This window comes from Ictalurus punctatus, chromosome 25 (assembly GCF_001660625.3).
Source record: "Ictalurus punctatus breed USDA103 chromosome 25, Coco_2.0, whole genome shotgun sequence".
NCBI classification, from domain to species: domain Eukaryota; kingdom Metazoa; phylum Chordata; class Actinopteri; order Siluriformes; family Ictaluridae; genus Ictalurus; species Ictalurus punctatus.
The window spans coordinates 19950789-19970788 of NC_030440.2; the positions used below are offsets into that span (position 1 = coordinate 19950789).

The 20000-nt window shown below is 44.1% G+C and overlaps 4 protein-coding genes across 5 annotated transcripts in view; 2 read left to right on the top strand and 2 right to left on the bottom strand.

Moving 5' to 3' along the window:
- ptger2b (prostaglandin E receptor 2b (subtype EP2)) overlaps positions 1–1073 on the bottom strand; it is a 7727-nt gene extending 6654 nt beyond the window's left edge. Inside the window, exon 1 of the mRNA XM_017455610.3 lies at positions 108–1073. Within this exon, the coding sequence (XP_017311099.2) occupies positions 108–917 (810 nt within the window). The 5' untranslated portion in view covers positions 918–1073. The remainder of the gene's footprint in view (positions 1–107) is intronic.
- Positions 1074–7771: 6698 nt separating this feature from the next.
- crip2l (cysteine-rich protein 2-like) lies at positions 7772–13510 on the top strand. 2 transcript variants are annotated; one of them, XR_006981030.2, is made up of 8 exons: positions 7772–7950; positions 10618–10712; positions 11049–11106; positions 11479–11604; positions 11720–11788; positions 12359–12453; positions 12534–12607; positions 12817–12903. XR_006981030.2 is itself a non-coding variant. In XM_017455624.3 (8 exons), exons 1-8 carry the CDS (start codon positions 7908–7910, stop codon positions 12879–12881), a joined length of 609 nt encoding a protein of 202 aa, XP_017311113.1. In that variant the 5' UTR covers positions 7772–7907; the 3' UTR covers positions 12882–13510. The 2 variants fall into 2 exon arrangements, 1 of the variants encoding a protein (XP_017311113.1); XM_017455624.3 differs by having other exon boundaries at positions 12550–12607; positions 12817–13510.
- Positions 13511–13835: 325 nt separating this feature from the next.
- Positions 13836–16221, top strand: rdh14b (retinol dehydrogenase 14b). The gene is made up of 2 exons (XM_017455620.3): positions 13836–14249; positions 14974–16221. Exons 1-2 carry the CDS (start codon positions 13902–13904, stop codon positions 15589–15591), a joined length of 966 nt encoding a protein of 321 aa, XP_017311109.1. The 5' UTR covers positions 13836–13901; the 3' UTR covers positions 15592–16221.
- Positions 16222–16953: 732 nt separating this feature from the next.
- Positions 16954–20000, bottom strand: part of si:dkey-174m14.3 (uncharacterized protein LOC563117 homolog) — a 16045-nt gene continuing 12998 nt past the window's right edge. Inside the window, exon 7 of the mRNA XM_053675881.1 lies at positions 16954–20000. This exon is cut by the window's right edge and continues 348 nt beyond it. Coding sequence (XP_053531856.1) covers positions 19089–20000 — 912 coding nt within the window. The 3' untranslated portion in view covers positions 16954–19088.

Sequence of the window (20000 nt, forward strand, 5' to 3'; positions counted from 1 at the left end):
CCTTCTTCAGACTCTACACCGCACTGCTGTACTTTTCTATCATTTACACTCTTGGAGGAAACATGTAAAAACGTTTAGAATAGAAATGATGATTGAATGAGTCTCACCACGAGCGGAAGTGAGCAGATGAGGAAGGTGATGGTCATGAAGGCGAGTAGGACCAGGTGCTCGAGTTCCTCCGAGAGCGAGCGTGTCGGGGCGGAGGTCCTGAACCTGCGCGCGGAGCCCCGGTGCAGCTCGCACCTCCGGTACATGAGCACGAGGTGGTAGATGACGCAGACGTTGCACAGCACGATGCACGCGATCATGACGAGCAGGAAGGACGCGTACAGGTTCTTGTAGACGTTGTGCTCCTGCTGCGCGGACATGTCCACGAAGCACCACGTGCCGGGACAGTACTGCACGTATTCACCGAAACCGAAGAACGGCGCGAGGCAGAAGAGCGCGCCCGACAAGTAGACTAGCGCGAGCGCCAGGTAACCGCAGCGCACGCTCAGGCGTCTCTCGTAGAAGTATGGCACGGCGATGGAGAGGCAGCGCTCGAGCGCCATACACAGCAACAGCGCGAGCGTCACGAGACTGAAGAAAGTCATGGCGAAGCCGAAGTACTGGCACGCGACCTGGCTTCCGCCCAGCGCGCTCAAAGACTCGTTCCGCGCGTACGCTGCGATCACCAGCGGGCTGACCGAGCACGTGCCCAGCAGGTCGGTGACGAGCAGCGAGGTGAGAAGCACCTGGAACAGGTTACAAGAAGAGGAGTTACCTCGCGCGCTCTGCTTCCTCCTCCTGCGCCGGACCTCCAGCAGCACGAGCGCAACCGCGTTCCCGAGAACCCCGGCGGAGAACATGAGCGCGGAGGTGGTGGGAGAACCTTCCCGAACCCACTGCTCACCTTCACAATGCTCAGAAATGTTCATCTCTCTCTCTCTCTCTGTGTGTGTGTGTGTGTGTGTGTGTGTGTGTGTGTGTGTGTGTGTGTGTTTATCCGAGATTATACCGAGTGTGTATCCTCTCCGAGTTCCATCTCTGTCTGTGTCCCCTATACTCTGTATGTGTTTGTCACGCGCAGCCCACATGAACAGGGGGAACTCATGCAGGCCACGCCCTTTATACAACACACCCTTTTAAAGGGTCATGAAACTTCCCTCTTTCAGCTCAAGTCTACTTCTCACTGTTTTTGAAAAATGCAGCTTAAATGGGCGTGGATGAAGAAGGGAGGGGGAGTGGGCGTGGCAGGGAAAGTCAGGAGAGGAAGAGGGGGGTGATCCCTCAGAACACTCACAATACAGATGGATAGTGACAAAGTTTGTAGATGAGGCAAAGGACGTCTCTCCCCCTGAAGTCCCAGGGCTAAATGGAGACACAGAAGATAGCAGTGAGGTCCTCTGCCCTGTCTATTTAAACATTAGCCCTTGGTGTGACTATGGAGGAAAACATAAAATATAACCGGCGGCAGCGCGGGCGGGAGAAGTGTCGGAATGGTAGTTAGCTAATAGGCTCGAGCTTTTCATGAAAAAAGGCGACGCTTCTTCCCTTCAACACGGACTCTCGTTGTATAGTTTTGCACGCGACGGCCCACAGAGCTTTAAGTAAAACTGTTATGGATAAAATTAGACACATACCTCATTTGAAGGGATGGAAAAGTCCTCGGGACGGAGTACCGCATCACTGTGCAGACACAAACTGCTTTCATGAGCAAGTCTGAAGTTCTCATAGCTCTCCCGAATAAACACACTCGAACTCTTACACCACTGAAACAAACATCTGCAACCCATTAGAACCTCTCATCTACTACATCTGCAGGAAAGCACCACGTGCCGTCACGAATAATTAAGAGACATCATCTTCTCATAGGATAAGAACATGCAGGCTCATGAATATTTATGAGACACCAACACGTCATTGAAGTACTACAGTACATTTCCACGTGACTGCCTGTGACCGAGATTTTAAACCAGGAAGATCGAAAACAGAAAAGAGCTCAGAATTAAGCCGCTTTCTCCTGCAGTTAAAATGAACAGATGCTGAGATTGTCTTTATGATGTGCGATATCAGAGAACATCTCTGTTACAATCTCAGAAAATGTAGTTTAGTGATTCCTGACGCTTTAAAGGCAGACTTCAGTTTTCAGAAATAAAATATAAAGTCATTAAATAATGAATAAATAAAGCACAAAACTGTTAAATGACTATAAAGATGTAAAGAACAGCGCAGAGTTCTGTAGCGAATATTAAATAACACAAATGTAATAGAACTCACAGGATAAAGGTGTAAATATTAAATACTTAAACACGTGTAAGGAGATGAAAGCACACAGGTAGAGAATAAAGTAAAATAATCATGAGGAATAACACACAGCAGTGTGTTAACTGTTAGGTGTTATTTTATTTATTTGTTAAAGTTTTAAAGTAGATGTGTTGAAAACTGTCTGTAATTTAACACACACTCATATATTCCCCGAGAAAGACAAATCTCACTTTTCTTGGTTTAACCTTCAGGTTTGTTTTTAAAATAAAGTTTTAGGTTCACTAACAGCACTTTATCTGTTCAACAGTACAATTAATCGTAAAGAAGACCACTTGTTCTGACCAATCAGACTGGAGAATTCTGTCACACTGTAGTATAAATATATATCTCACTGGTTTTACTCCCGGCTCAGAAGCACTCATTCTTGTATATACATATATACATATATATGATAATGTAAAGCGCTGGGAGTGTAGGATGAAGGAGATGAATCAGAGTCTTCATCGTCCTCAGTGTGAAGGTCAGTGGTTGAGGAGTAAATATATCAACCTACCCTCTATACGTCACTTTACAGCTCCTCACCAACCTGTGAATATAAACCCAAAACCCCTCTGTCCTGTTCTCTTCAGGGAATAAGTGAGTAATACGAAGTGTTCTGCACTCGAGTTCTCTCATAAAACACGAGCTGTGTCTGAAAGCGCTCCCTATCTCCGAGTACTGCACTATATCGGGGGTTTGTAGTGGTGTCTGGATTCTGAGCAAACATCTCCATCTCATTTATACCCACAATGCACTCTGATTTAAACCATCGGCTGTACACTCGCCAACGCACTATATCCCATATTTCCCATACGTGTGTGTGTGTGAAATAAATCCTCGTATTTTTGGTTCACATTAAGTTTGATGTGTTTTACATAAGCAGCGCTGCGGTTCTCTTTCCTACATCTTCAAAAAATGAATTTTAAACTCTAACTGTGACTGAACCGTAGACATGGATCCACACACACACACACACACACACACACACACACACACACACACACACACCGAGTATAGTTTGTTTATAAATAGGTTGCAATGGTTACCCTACAGCACACTATCACAGGAGATTTGGGACGGAGCCCGTGGAGTGGATGAAGAGAAAAAGTGATGAAACACAGAGACAATGGAGACGCCATGTTACCGAAACACACACACACACACACACACACACACACAGAGGGTCTGATCTGACACACTGTGTGTGTGTGTGTGTGTGTGTGTGTGTGTGTGTGTGTGTGTGTGTGTGTGTGAATGTGTGGTGTGGTGATCGTTTTGTGTGGTTTCCAGCCCCAACCATAGTGCACTCACTTATCAGAAGAGGTGCAGCTTTCCCGTTCAAATACTCAGCAACTGACAAACACCATCTGTGTGTGTGTGTGTGTGTGTGTGTGTGTGTGTGTGTGTGTGTGTGGTGATAGTTATATTTCTTCTCTTAATGTATAAAGATTAACATATTCTTGAATCCAGTTTTATATACACAACACGTTAACGTTTTATTCCATTTGACATTACTGCCTGATGACATTCGTTTATGGGCGAATATAAAATCTCAGAACACGAAACAGGGGGCGGAGCTTATCGTAATAATGCCCTGTTCTGATTGGTCTGAGTGTAATTGCAGAATTTAGTGACATCTGGTGTGTAAGAACTACATTTCTGCTATTTCTGCTATAAATACACTTTAAAACTATTTGATTCAGTTTATTATTGAGTCAAATCTCCGTGCAAAATAGTTTATATTCAGTGCAGATGAACTCGTGGGGTTTCTAAACTTCTCTGCTGCTCAAATCCTGATCTCATCAAAATGTAAATGAACACGTTACGGTTATTTTTTCTGAGTAGCATTGACACTAACTGGTGGACAAAAGTGTTTACATTGCTTTTTCCAGCAGGGGGCGACAACAACTCACTCTATACACTGTGACGTCATCACTATTTTAGGGTGTCCCAAATGACCTGTAAGATTATAATATTTTCAGCAGGTCCTTTTAGCTTGGGAGCTGTGTTGTGTGTATAACCTCTCTCCTCACACCAAATATCTCATACATGAGAATAAATTGATCAAAACTGCTCCCAAATGTAACATTTTAAGGTAGAAAATAATTATACTCTTAAATCTCAAACTCATTAATAACAGAAAAATAATAGAATATTGAAATATCACACTTCCAAAGTCTGACGCTATCTCAGAATATTCTCTCCTCATTTAAAATGTATTGATCATAACATTTACACCTCGCCACGCTACCGCATCGAACGTACATCCACGTCCCATCCACGTCAAGTATCATCCATACACGTATCCACACACGTTTCATCCACGTCAGCTACTGCACTGAGTTTCATCAGTAACCTCCCAGAGACATCAACTATGATCACCGTCCGATCCCAAAGAGCTTGATCAGACGACTGAATGCTTATCATTACCATTATTAGTCCTTAATGGTATCCACTAGACATTACATGCCACCAATAGAAGGCAACAAATTACCAGTAGAGGCCCACAGGAACCATTATAGTTTCAATTAAAACCAATACATTTCCCATTATAACCATTAAAACCATTACAAATTCTATGAATATTTCTTTCTTTTTTTCCAGCAGGGTAAACATGTGTGTCACAAGTGGACAGATAACCATGGAGACATTTACACCTGGCATTATGATTGCATCTCCAGTGACTACTTTCATACAATTTCACACGATCACAACTTTATACACTTTCAAACAATCATATTTCATACATCATTTCCACTGGAGGAAGGGCGTCACACACGTTTATTACTCCTGTGTGCACTTATTTTCAGGCAGACATGTCCTGCAAATCCTTTATCATGTGCCTGTATGTGCCGTGTTATGCATTTGGGAAATGGTGGCTCAGTGTTTAAAGGCTCTGGGTTATTTATCAGAAGGTTGGGGGATCAATCCCCTGCTCCAGGGGTGCTGCATCATGGCTAACTCTGTGCTCTGACCTCTGGGATATGCAAAGAAAGAATTTCACTGTACTATAACATATATGTGATAAACAACAGTTTCTTCTTTAATGAATCTTATGAATGAATGACAAAAGGAGCTACAAACAGAGGCTGCCTTCATCTCTGCTGCTTTCTTGCGTTGTGTTGCCTTTATCCATTAGTTAAAGATTTCCAAACATTCCCACAATGATGAATTTTTTTCCAGCTAGTACAACGACGGAGTTGATTAGACAGTTTAGTTGCTATTGTGGACAAACTGAGAAACATTTGCATTCACATTACAAATATTATGTGGTCATTTGTATCCCAAAGTAACTTCGAATGTGTATTTTAACACTACAAACTAATACGCATGAGGAAGAACTCTTTTTACCAAGTAAACAACAGATTGTATCAGTGCCTCAAAACGAGCATAGAAGTTACTGAGCTCATCTGTCAGTGAGGCAGAGGCTTATTATTGGCTGTTATTTCTCCCTTTGTGCTCTGTAATGGCAGACATGCCACTCCACATGTGCCGGAGGTCAGAGCTCTGGTAATGAGATTCCACACTGTCCTTATAGTTACTCTTCACATTCCTGATGGCCTTCTGGAGGTTATATCTGGCCTTCTTGTAGATTGGATTCATTGGATCACCAGAGTTGTAGGCTGCAGTGCGTTAGCTCTCAGTTTGGTGCTAACATCCCCAATAACCCTGGGCTTTTGGTTGGGAAATGTTTGGACAGAGGTTTTTGAAATGATCTCATCTGTGCACTTATTAGTGTAGTTGATGACAGAATCCGCATCGAGGTCGATGTCTCCCTCGGCAGCCTCTCAGAACAGCTCCCAGTCTGTGGTTATAAAGCAGTCCTATAGTGTGCTGATGGACTCCCTGTTTCACTGATGGACCATTTTGCAAAACGGAGCTTCCTGTGTTAGACTAAAAGGGAACCCATCCTCATCCGAGTGACACCGGATAGCATGGCTATAAAAAATTTCAGTTCTATACTGTAACTGTATATTATATAGTCAAAAAGTGGTAACTGTGTTAACAGTAACTTGACTATGACCAACAATAGAATTTTAACTTTAAGTCTACTGTATCAAACTGAAGTTATTAAACTGGTCATTCCAGGAAAACTGCAGCCATATATATGCATATAAATAAAGGGCAATAAAATTTAACATTGCAGAGAATATTGTTAAATATCATAATGTAAGGTGTTACACCTTGAGCTATACATTTCAATTTCAATGCCATCCTGTTCCTCACTGCTATAAAAATATAACATCTTTCTAAATTCTCCCCATTAATTAGTGTCAGAAATTGTGACATTCTGTACCTTACCTAATAAAGTCATTATTTTTAGCTTTAATTCCGATGCTTACCTGTAATAAAAGTCTTCTACTGTAGGCTACTGAATAGTTATGTATGGGATGGTTGTTCAGGGTCACAGCCCGGTTTTGGGTGTGAGGTCTGTGGGTGTGTTTCTGTCTGCATGGGTTATGCTCAAACTGTTTTAATAAAAACAAGGTTTCCATTAGTAACAATACTATCTCTCTGTCAGTCAGTCAAGCACAGTTTATGGTATTTAAAAACAGAAGAAGATTACCAGAATTTAAAATCAACATTTTAAAGTTACGCCTTAATCCCAAGCTTTGAATTTCCCACCGGACCCCACGTTCAGGCACGATATGTATAACCCCAGAGTACTTACAGATCTCCTACATAATCATTCAACATGGCAGCTTGCAAGCTTTTTGACAATCTATGATGTTCATGTCCGGGAAAGTTACGCTCATATCTTGGATACGTTCGAGCAGTTACAAAAACCACCCTCCATTTTTAGAGTTCCATGTTTGCCATCCAATGTTTCATCCATCTACAGTATACCTTACCAGTGGTCTGCTGTTAAAGGTCATTGACCCCCGGACTACAGTTACACACGCCAGTGAAATGTAAAATAGGCTTGTGTTGAGCAATTCATTCAAAAATATTTATTTCTTTATAGAGTGCTGCAGGAATTAGTCCTAAAACCCGGAAATTAGTTAGAATATTAGCACTGCCGGTTCCATCGTCCCGAAGTCAGTGGGGTTTTTGGTTAAATGTCTGAAATTAGGTCTGTGATTAACACAAGCTCAAGGTATTTTCACATTTTATTCTATGACATAAAATACATCAGTAATACCCCACACGTGATTTTTCTCGTGTCCTTGTTACACGCCCAGCGCAGTGAATGTGATGCCTCATATCTTATGTTCCAGTGGAGATGTTATCTTTTGACCTGTATGGCATTATATCTGATGGAAATGTCAGTGTGAGAGTGAGAGTGATCTTCAGTGGGAGTGATCTTCAGTGGGAGTGATCTTCAGTGGGAGTGATCTTCAGTGGGAGTGATCTTCAGTGGGAGTGATTATTGCTCCTCCTTTTTACACTAAACATAACAGAATATATAAATATATATTACAGAAGATTTTTACAGCAGACTGGACAGGATGATGTGTGACGTCACTGGCTGGGCGTGGTCACTGCACTGTCTCTGTGTATCAGTAGAACAGCATCTCTCTCTCCCTGTGTGTGTCTCTCTCTCTCTGCTTATATTCACACACACACACACACACACACACACACACACACACACATTTATTTATTCATCTCATTAAAACATGGCGTCCAAGTGTCCTAGGTGTGAGAAGACGGTGTATTTCGGTAAGTGTGTGTGTGTGTGTGTGTGTGTGTGTGTGTGTTATTTCATTCCAGTTAGTCTCGCGCAGACACGGTCTGTAACTGGAGAGCATGCGCGTGCATTCTGCAGGAAATGAATTAATTATGAATTATAACCGTACTTAGTGTGATTACTAGTGTAAATGTGTGTGTGTGTGTGTGTGTGTGTGTGTGTGTGTGTGTGTGTGTGTGTGATGTGGTGCAGGACACTGAGCTGAGATTAGCTGATATTTCACCATGTATCATCAACCATCTCTCTCTCACACACACACAAACACGCGCGCGCGCTCCTTTATAATAAACGCTAACACACGATAAATCAGCATTATAACGAATTATAGAAATGTGTGTGCGTGTGTGTGAGCGTGTGTGAGGGTGGGGTATCGGACTAGGTGTGTTAGCTCAGATTAGCTTCAGATACCTGAAACATTGTAAGATATTATATTGATTAAAATCTCTTATATGATTATATTTCTCCCGAAAGAGAAACTTCACACAGTAACCGTAGAGAATGTTTGGAATTGTATAATAAATACATTTAGAATGTTATAAAGAACATAAAATGATATAAAGAAATCATTATTTATGTATACAATTATTTATTTATTATTTTATAAATAAATAATCGTCTCAGGGAGTTTCTCTTCACCACCGTCTCCTCTGTCTGCTCATTAGAGATAAATTCATACATTTAACATCTATATCCTGAATTTATATATTTCTGTACCGCTGCTCTGGGACAATGTCCACTGTTAAACACGCTGCACACACAACACTGAACTGAACTGAAAAAAGGTATTATAAATAAAATATAAATCATCTTACACAATAAGATCAGACTTAATTCACAGAGAAAGAGAGAGGTCTTACAGAGAGGAATATATACATTAAGGTAAACAGTAATGTGTGTGTGTGTGTGTGTGTGTGTGTGTGTGTGTGTACTCAGCTCATTCGGAGTGGTTTTAACTGTCCCTTTGTTTAACCATATTTAATATCATTAACCAGGGTTGCCAGATTTCACCAAAATTTCTACTTCAACTACATCTCAAAATCCACACAAAAATACCTGAAACTAGCTAAAAATCAGCATTTTTAAGGATTGTTTTTCTCAGCCTTTGCGTGGAGAAACCAGGTCACTGTGCTGCACACGCATTTCTGATGTACAGACTTTATCCACTCCATACTCCCCCTTTCACTCTCCCAATCATTTATCTAATTTTTCTTGTACTAGAAATGGTTCTGCACCTTTTCTGTGCACACACCCACACTGACATGCCTATGCTGACACACCCACACTGACATGCCCACACTGACATGCCTATGCTGACACGCCCACACTGACATGCCTATGCTGACACACCCACACTGACACGCCCAGGCTGACACACCCACACTGACACGCCCAGGCTGACACACCCACACTGACACGCCCAGGCTGACACACCCACACTGACACGCCCAGGCTGACACACCCACACTGACACGCCCAGGGTGACACACCCACACTGACACGCCCAGGCTGACACACCCACACTGACATGCCCAGGCTGACACACCCACACTGACACGCCCAGGTTGATACACCCACACTGACACGCCCAGGCTGACACAACCACACTGACAAGCCCAGGCTGACACACCCACACTGACATGCCCAGGCTGACACACCCACACTGACATGCCCAGGCTGACACAACCACACGACACGCCCAGGCTGACACAACCACACGACACGCCCAGGCTGAAACACCCACACTGACATGCCCAGGATGACACACCCACACTGACAGGCCCAGGCTGACACACCCACACTGACAGGCCCAGGCTGACACAACCACACTGACAAGCCCAGGCTGACACACCCACACTGACATGCCTATGCTGACACACCCACACTGACAGGCCCAGGCTGACACACCCACACTGACATGCCTATGCTGACACACCCACACTGACACGCCCAGGCTGACACAACCACACGACACGCCCAGGCTGACACACCCACACTGACATGCCTATGCTGACACACCCACACTGACACGCCCAGGCTGACACACCCACGCTGACATGCCTTTGCTGACACACCCACACTGACACACCAACACTGACATGTCCAGGCTGAAACACCCACACTGACACACCCATGCTGACACGCCCATGCTGATATGCCCACTGTGACACACCCACACTGACATGCTTATGCTGACACGCCCACACTCCTCTGACCTATCTCATCAACAAGGCCTTTTCCACCTGCAGTACTAACACTCACTGGATGTTTGCTGTTTTCTGCCCCGTTCTGTGTAAACTCTGTTTAAACTCTGTTTAAACTCTGTGTAAACTCTGTGTAAACTCTGAAAACTCTGTGTAAGACTGTTGTGTGTGAAAATCGCATCACATTCACATTTTCTGAAATACTCAAATTGACACCAACAGCCACGCCCCGGCCAAAGTCACTCAGATCCCTGAGCTTTTTCCTCATTCTGGTATTTGATGTGAACTAACGCTCTGGACCTGAATCTGTATGATTTTATACACTGCACTGCTGACACATGATTGGCTGATTAGATAATCATGTACAGGTTTCCTAATAAAGTGGCCAGTGAATGTATATAGTGTATAATGTGTGTGTGTGTGTGTTTCATTCCACAGCAGAGAAAGTGAGCTCTCTGGGAAAAGACTGGCACAAATTCTGTCTAAAGTGTGAACGCTGCAGTAAAACACTGACTCCTGGAGGACACGCCGAGGTAAAGAGACACACAGCACGTGAGAGAGAGACAGAGAGACAGGATGTCAGAGAGAGAGAGAGACAGTGTTTTACCATATTTGTAAAAAAAAAATAATAATTTTTATTACTTTACTGTGTGAAAGCCGTGAAACACACTCACACTCACACACACACACACACACACACACACACACACACACACACAACAAGGTAAATATTGACAGGTGAGCGTAATTAATTAACATGTCAGAATGGTAAATAAAGGAAGTAAATATTAAAAAGTAAAATCTAAACAAAACATGAAAGAAACAGATTCATTATTAATATTAATAATGTTTGTGTTTTATTTCTGCAGCATGATGGGAAACCATACTGCCATAAACCCTGCTACGCTGCACTGTATGGACCCAAAGGTGTGTGTGTGTATGTACCTCAGCACTTTAACACACACTTCATTAGTGCTGCAGTCTCAATAACACACATCATCCCACTCCTCCTTAAATCTTCATAGCTTTAAAGTGATTATTGTATTCCTCTAACCCCAGAACCATTTACCACGAGTACAGTTCTTTATTTATTAAAGTACGACACGTCATTCTGTGATGTGAAGCTGCGCTACTGTCAGAGCTGCTGCTATCAACACCTTCTGACCAATCACAATCCAGAACTCAGCAGCGCTGTGGTGTGAACACACACCCTACAGCTCTGAGTGGAGTGTGTGAGTTTAGCGAACACACTCAGTGTGCTGTAATGACGTGTGTGTGTGTGTGTGTGTGTGTGTGTAGGTGTGAATATCGGTGGTGCTGGATCATATGTGTATGAAACACCGGTGACTGAGACACAGACCACCTCCACACCACCCAGAGCTGAGGATAGGAAAACTGCAGTGCCACCTAGAGGCCCGGTGAAGGGTGAGAACCTCAGAGAACCAATAAACCTGGGTTCTAGTACTGCAATAATCTGCATGATTATAAATAAAAAAAATATTGAGGATTAACGTGATTATTTTTATTTCCTTCTGTCCAGCTGCCAGTTTCTCGTCGTTCTCTGGAGAACCGAATATCTGTCCCCGCTGCAACAAAACCGTCTACTTCGGTAAGAAAAACACAGACTGAGATTTTTTTTCCCCTGAATGATAAGTCACATGGTAAAATGACATCTGATGTATTAGCATTAAAATGATAACTACATTACATTACATGAGCATACAGAATATAATCTGAGATATTATAAAAGATCATTTTAATACATCATGTAAATCTCACATTCTCTCAACACACATCATTCACATACAGAACATAAGAGGGCGCTACTGAGTGACACAGTTTATATTAAATATAACATAAAATCCATCATGTCAGAACCTGAGCCTCCAGACTGGTGAAAACCACACTCACAGGTTATGACATCATTACATTGCATAATCAATGATGATGTAATGGGGGGGGGCAGCTGGCCCAGAGGCAGACTCCAACCCCACCAGTCACAGCGGGGCCACAACAGGCTGCCCCTTACAGATCATCCAGTTACAGATATGTAAACAGTCAGCTGATGGCTGGCCTTGAAGCTGGTTAGCTTATTAGTGTAACATAATGTGTGTGTGTGTGTGTGTGTGTGTGTGTGTGTGTGTGTGTGTGTGTGTGTGTGTGCGTGTGTGTATGTTAGCGGAGAAGGTGATGTCCCTGGGTAAGTATTGGCACAGGCCGTGTCTGCGCTGTGAGAGGTGCAGTAAGACGCTTGCTCCAGGAGGTCACGCTGAGGTCAGGACTGAGTTTATATTCACTACATGAACACATGACCACATGATGTCATCACTGTAATGCCATAACTTATCATTTAGCCCTGTTGTGTTTCAGCATGATGGCCAGCCGTACTGCCATAAACCCTGCTACGCTGTCTTGTTTGGACCTAAAGGTACACACACACACACACACACACACACAAGGATGTGTTAAAAAACAGAACAGCAGATGGCGGATGTAACGTTCTGGACTTTACTACGTTTACCCCAAATCCCCCTCTCTGCTTCATGACACAACGATGCAAATACATGTTAACACAGAAGTATAAACCCGGATTTACTGTGTGTGTGTGTTTGTGTGTGTGTGTGTGTGTGTGTTTAGGTGTGAACACTGGAGGGATGGGCAGCTACATCTATGAAGAGCCAAACGCTGAGCCTCAACCATGAATCCACCACACACACACACACACACACACACACACAGTTTATACTTTTATATATCGATGATGTAGTGTTCAGGTGAATTAAACACTGATGTCACTAATACAGTATTATTATTCCTCTTATTATTGTTATACAGTATTATTATCAGTGTTGGTTGTTTAATGTGAGTTTATTTATAAACACTTACACTGTATTTATTTCACATTTCTTGATGTTTCAGGGTTACAAAGTGTCAGGTTATTCACCAGCATTACAGGGACACCGAGGTTAATGAGGACTCAGAGGCCAGTAAATGTTGTTTTCTGGCCCATATGAAGTTTTTAAAATGACCTAATAATGACCTTCCACACCATGATGTGTATAAATAAAAAATATGACCACAGATACCATGGTGTGTGTGTGTGTGTGTGTGTGTGCGCGCGCGCATGTGTGTGTGTGTGTGTGTGTGTAAAGTGTCCTCTTAAACCAGGTAATGATTTGTGTGCAGGTAATTAAATACAGGTCAGAGTGAGCTCACAAGCTCTTAAAGTAGTTGTGTGTATTTTTTTTTTTATATAAATGATGATAAATGTTTTATAAATTAAATTCAACCTTTTGTGATTTAAAGTATCACAGTATCATGACTTCAGTTGGATTAATTCTGCAGTCTCTGATTCCAATCATGTCTGATGCTGCAGGACAATGTATTAGAGGGTCAAAGGGACCACAGATAGAAATATATGAGTTTCATTTGGGCTTTTAATCCAAAACAGCCTTAACACGGTGACCACATCTATGATCCGTACTCGTGTTCTGCTCACTGAGACTCGACTCATTCGATTCCAGTGGTGTTAGCATTGTTGTTAGCATTGTTGTTAGCGCTGGAAAAATATTTATGCGTTAATTATTTAATTTTGTTTAAATGACGTGTAAAGGCGGGACGTATAAAGCAGAACGTCACTTCCGCCATCAGTATGCGGTTTTTGGAAGTACAGCGGCGCGGTGGTTTATGGGTAGTGTAGTCGGCTGACAGTGTGGTGAGTCATGGCGGCCACGGTGGTGTTAGCGGTGGTGCTGGGCTGCGGAGTGATCCTCATCGCCCGGAGAATGTTCTCCAGGCGCAGGACTGTTCTCCGCTTCCCCGCCGGTACGATGCGTGGGAAAACGGTCATCGTGACGGGCGCGAGCAGCGGGATCGGTAAGGCCACGGCGACCGAGCTGTTCAGGCTGCACGCGCGGGTCATCATGGCATGTCGGGACCGCGCGAGAGCCGAACAGGCGGCCACAGAAATCCGCGCATGCGCGGGAAGCTGTGACGGCGAGCTGGTCATCAAGCACGTGGACCTGACGTCACTGAGATCCGTGCGCGCGTTCTGCCAGGAAATCTTCCAGGTGTGCGTGCGTGCGTGCGTGTGTGCGTGTGTGTGTGGCGGGAACTCATGTCATCTGTGCTAGCTACATGATGCTAGCTGTAATTACAGTGTAATTAGTATTATTATAATAAAGTATTATTGTATTACTTTACTTACAAATCTGAGGTAAATGCTGATGTTCCGGATGGTTCTGTCTCATTTCCACTCTTACACACACACACACACACCCCTAACATCTACATGCTAATGGATAAACCATAAGTCTTTATTATGCTTGGTTTTCATATTTCCCAGTTGCCTAGCAACAGTATTCTGAACTTTAACCATTTTTCCATTTCAGTATATTATAGTTACCGGTGGGCGGAGCTAGAACTTTCATATTGTGTATTATTGTGTTATTTTAAATATCTTTTCTGACCGAGACAGAAATATAGTTTTAATGTAAACAGCACCTCCGTTATGTACTGTGTATTTTGGGATAGAGTTGAAGTGTTTATCTAAAATGGCGGTTATTACACTCAGTAAGGATTCCGTAATGACTGCTTTGACCAATCACTGGTCAGCACCATCTCCAGCTCCACCCACTTGTACTCATGCTACGATTAGTTAAGTAGATAAACCTTAAACCCGAGTAGAAGGTACAGTTTTGTGTCTGACTTTTTCCTCTTAGATACTAAGGGGAGTTTGTCAGTCTGGACATTTGAATAACCACACCCATTTCTATTGTGTGTGTGTGTGTGTAGGAGGAGCCGAAGCTCGACGTGTTGATTAACAACGCGGGTGTGTTCCGCTGCCCGTACTCTAAAACGGAGGACGGTTTCGAGATGCAGTTGGGTGTGAACCATCTGGCTCACTTCCTGTTAACCCACCTGCTGACAGAGCTGATGGTACGTTCCGCCCCGAGTCGCATCCTCATCGTCTCCTCCAAACTTTACAAATATGGCAGCATCCGATTCGACGACATGAACAGCGAGCGAAACTACGACCCCGCCTTCTGCTACAGCCAGAGTAAACTAGCTAATCTGCTGTTCACGCGAGAGTTAGCGAGGAGACTGGAGGGGCGGGGCGTGACGGTGAACTCCCTCTCCCCTGGGATGGTCAGGACCAACCTGGGCCGCCATGTCCAGGTCCCCCTCCTGCTGAAGCCCCTCCTCTTTCTGGGGTTATGGCTGTTCTTTAAGAGTCCAGAAGAGGGAGCTGAGACACCGCTGTACCTCGCCTGCTCTCCTGACGTGGCTAATGTGACTGGGAAGTTCTTCTCTAACTGCCAAGAGGAATTGCTCCTGCCTAAAGCAACGGACGACGACACAGCAAAGCGGCTATGGGACCTGAGTGAGACCATGGTGGGGATAAAGAGCTGAGCTGGATCTGACTGGTTAAATACGTTGATGATGTTCTTCTGCTTCTAACAAAACCACTCTAAATGATTAGTAAATATGTTTAAAGATGTTCCGTGTGGTCTGTACAATATGTGCTTATACACGTGTGCATGAACAGAAACGCTCTTCAGAACGTTTATGATGTTAAAGCAGTACCCCGTTCTGAAGTGATTATTCATTTAGACTTTTATTTACAGTGTTGGGGTTCAGAACAGATCCGTGTAAAGAACAAACTGAGGTGTAACTCCTCCTCCTAATTTACAAACCTACAAGTGACAGGAAGTATCCTGAGGTAGCGCTGAACGCATGACGCAGCACTGCACTTGAATTACATTTACAGAGAAACCTGCTGGTTCTTGTGTCCAGTTTCCCTCTCAGAACATCTCTGAGGAGTGAAGTGTCCATCAGTCTCTCTCCTTCACGACTGAAGTCTCTACAGATGGATTTAGAAGTGCACATCAGCTCCATCACTTCAGAATGTACTGCACTGTGTGTCCTGCTAAGAGCTGTGAGCGGTGTGTGATCGGCGCCCCCCGGTGGCTCTGTGTGGGTGTGTGTGTGGCTGCAGATCTTTCAGAAATACTGAATATTAATAAAATAATTGTGATGATGGATGTGACTGATGGATTGGAATGACATCCCATAATACTAAACTCCACTGCAATGAGAGAGAGACAGAGAGGGGACGAGAGATGAAAGAGACATAGATAGACAGTGCCTGTGCAGTTGTGCTTTATTAGAGAGTGTGAGACAGCTCTCGTGCAGTAGTAGTAGTTGTTCTTTATTAGAGAGTGTGAGACAGATGGAGAGAGTGAGACAGCTCTGGTGTAGTAGTAGAAGTTGTGCTTTATTAGAGTGAGACAGGCAGAGAGAGAGAGTGAGACATCTCTGGTGCAGTAGTAGTAGTTGTGCTTTATTAGAGAGTGTGAGACAGGTGGAGAGAGTGAGACAGCTCTGGTGCAGTAGTAGTTGTGCTTTATTAGAGAGAGTGAGACAGCTCTGGTGCAGTAGTAGTAGTTGTGCTTTATTAGTGAGAGAGAGACAGGCAGAGAGAGAGAGTGAGACAGCTCTGGTGCAGTAGTAGAAGTTGTGCTTCATTAGAGAGAGTGAGACAGCTCTGGTGCAGTAGTAGTAGTTGTGCTTTATTAGAGAAGGTAAACAGGAGAGGGTTAGGAGGCTCATGCATGGCGGTGTATCTGAGGGTGAGGGTAACAGGGTTAGGGTGAAGGTTACAGGGTGAGGGTTACAGGGGAACAGACACAACGGAGCGTCAGTGAGGTAGAGGAGCACAGAGAGAAGAATCCAATCAGAAACTCAGAACACCAAAATAAACCTGTACATCAGCCAATCAGAGGAGCAGGAGGCGTGGCTCTGAAACTTTGTTAAAGCTCTGCCACAAACGCTGGGACACACACTCTGTTCCTAGTGGAGTGTTCATACAGTGTGTATTCTCTGTGTGTGTATTACATAATGCACTGTGAACGGGGTGTGTGTCAGGATTTAGTGATAATCTCACATGCTAAGTGCTAATTAGCCCATTAGCTAGCAGGCTACATTAGCACACAGCTCTTCCTATCCATTGCTAGCGTTTGGGACACACCCAATGATTTGTAGGTTCTGAATTTGAGGCATTTTATTGTTATTCATGGCGGTAGGGGCTTCTAACGTCACGATGATTCGCTCTGAAATCAGAGTTTCATTCATCACGGATTTACTGAACAATAAATACAGCTGGGGTAAAATACAATTTCACTCTCACTCTGAAAATTAACATGTGGTCTCCAGCCTTCTCTGTGTTGTAAAGCTTTTCGTAATCTCAGACCTCACACCACACCACACACTGTGTATCAAATCACAATTTCCAAAAAAACAAATAAAAAAACCAAGATAGAACCGACTGCAAAAGCACAGCGGGTGGAGCTGGACCTGACCTGACTCCTCCTGTAACCCTCACCCCTAACTCTAATCCTTGGGATGACCTGCAATATGGAACAACACACTTCTCCAGCTTGAAAGTTGTCTCCACCCCCTGGATTTTTATTTTGACTCCACCCAGCTGGGAGGAGCTGACTCAGGTCTGACTCCACCCCCTAGTTCTGCAGTACTTGAAAAAACTTGAAATAAGTAGCGTTCACAAGCATTAATTCTGCTGTGGAAATGTCCAAGCTTCATATCAACCATAGAACGTCATCATGACTTTATCTCCACTGTAGAAAAACAACACTGAGCAGAAACACAGAGAGAACACACAGTCGGGTCAGAAAAAGGTCTGAGTGCACCACCGAGAGGCCTTCTGATCGGTTAATATCACACGGACCTCGATCTGAAACGCTCGGCAACGATCTGATTCACTCACGGACTTTTTACACCAAGCACAGAAGTGATGTCATGAAGGTTGGTGTATCGGCATGCAAACAAGTCGTTGGTTGGTTTTGAATGTGTTATAGACACGCGCTTAAGGGCTTTTCACCCCCAACGCCAAACTTGCCAGTTTTGGAAATCTGATCACTGGTGAATCACGGTGATGGAGCGCGGTCCCTCACCTGACAGTTACAGCAATGCGTTTGGATCTGCCTGGTTTTCATGGGCGGGGCTAGGGGGTGGAGTTACACAGTAAACTGTTTCAGCATTACGCTACTTAACTTCTTATACCCGTATTGGGCCTCGTTTATCACGTTGTATACGAACAACTTTAATCTTAAATGGTTGATAAAAGCCTTTACACAAGAAACATGGTGTTTATATCTACACTCCACTGTCGAGTTTAAACAGTTACACACCAGTTTAATAAACATTTCCTGAAACTCACTTCATATTAGTGACCTTAAAGAAAGCGACTCCAAAACAAATTGATAAATTAACACAACTAAGACGAGCCATTCGTTTAGGACAAAAGTAATGACTATAAAAGACAGAGTATTAGTGTTAGCTGACGCGCTGCAGTGGCTGAGCTGCATTAATGGAACATTCACTGTTTAGCCACCATTTTGTCGTTTTTGTCATTGTGTGGGCGTGGTAAATTAGCTGTGTTGTAAACGTGCTTCGTAACTTCAAAATCGTAATTTACAGCTGCTTAGTGTTTATCAACATACATGCATGTGTATGAACACAGTCAGCGAAACTTTTGTAAGTCTGGTGGGAAAATTTAGTTGGATTTGGCCACGAAAACATTTACGCACAACTTTACTAAAAGACTGATACATTTTTTTTTATTAATGTAGCCCTAGTTTTAATAACAATTCCAAAATTGTGCGTTCTGATTGGCTGAAATCAGTAGAAACAATAATACGCATCACACATTATAACGGTTCTCAGTAGCGCACTCAGACGTGTGGCCCGAACTGAATAAAGTGAGATCAGGTCCTCAGATGATCAGAATAAAGTGGAACAGATCTCTTCTGAGGTCCTTCTCGTGAAGTAAACATTTTGTTCTGTGTTAAATAAGGTTTCCAGTGTATTTGAGGAACCTCACAGGGTCCTCAGTTGAGCAGAGTGCCATAGAGCTGCGCTTTCGTTAGGCTGTCCTTCCTCGTCAGGCCCAGAGTGGTGAACGTTTGGTACTGTGATGCTGCCTGATTCTGAGGAGAACCCGTTTCCTGAGGAGAGGCGCTAATCCGGTCCGGCTGAAACGACTGCAGCTCAGCACCAATTTCCATGGATCCGATTTCCAGTGACTCATTGGAGCTGGTGGGACTCACATCCACCTCCTCGTCCTCATATTGTTGCTCGAGTCCAGCCACCTGCTGCTCCACCTCCTGGTTCTCATCCTCTGTGCTGTACAAGTGTGTATTCCGGAGATCAGCACTGGAGAATGGATCCAGCAGGGTAGTGCCGTGGTGCCGATAGGCGTCACTTCCCTCCTGGAAGCTGCTGTAGAGCGGGCCAAGCCGGATCTTGGCGGGTCGGACGGAGAAGTGCTGCTCGGAGAAGCTGTATGGTGAAGCGCGTCCGGCGCTGCAGAACGAATGAGCGCTGACGTCCTCTACACTCAACCGCCTCCATCGGCCAATCAGCACCTCCTGCTCCTCCTCTGGCTCCTCCTCCTCTTCTGGCACCAGAGCACTGCCACGCCGACTGTCACCGTAGTTGACGCTGGGTGAGGTGGATGGTGGGAGGGGCTCGTATGGCTCACTGTAGCATGACATTGCACCACTGTAGAGAGGAGAGCCGCCATTTTGGTAAGCGTGAGACGCACTGAAGGCACTCGGACTTTCTCTTTCCCAGGAATCGTCACTTTTGTGCTCATACTCAACACCGTCTCTCCACTCCATGTAGATCCCATGGTGTTGAGGCGAGGAGGTGGTGCTATAAGGAGGCTCGGCCCCTTTTTCTTCAGACCCGCCCCCACTAAAACTGGAGTAGGAGCTGGAGGCTCCGCCCACAGAGGTGTT

What these genes read in the sequence shown, in the direction of transcription:
- crip2l (XM_017455624.3), top strand. Translation starts at nt 7,908, where the DNA reads ATGGCGTCCAAGTGTCCTAGGTGTGAGAAGACGGTGTATTTCG. An exon ending in CTCCTGGAGGACACGCCGAG is followed by an intron (nt 10,713 to 11,048) that starts GTAAAGAGACAC and finishes TTATTTCTGCAG; the next exon opens with CATGATGGGAAACCATACTG. An exon ending in CTCCAGGAGGTCACGCTGAG is followed by an intron (nt 12,454 to 12,549) that starts GTCAGGACTGAG and finishes GTTGTGTTTCAG; the next exon opens with CATGATGGCCAGCCGTACTG.
- rdh14b (XM_017455620.3), top strand. Translation starts at nt 13,902, where the DNA reads ATGGCGGCCACGGTGGTGTTAGCGGTGGTGCTGGGCTGCGGAGTGATC. An exon ending in TCTGCCAGGAAATCTTCCAG is followed by an intron (nt 14,250 to 14,973) that starts GTGTGCGTGCGT and finishes GTGTGTGTGTAG; the next exon opens with GAGGAGCCGAAGCTCGACGT.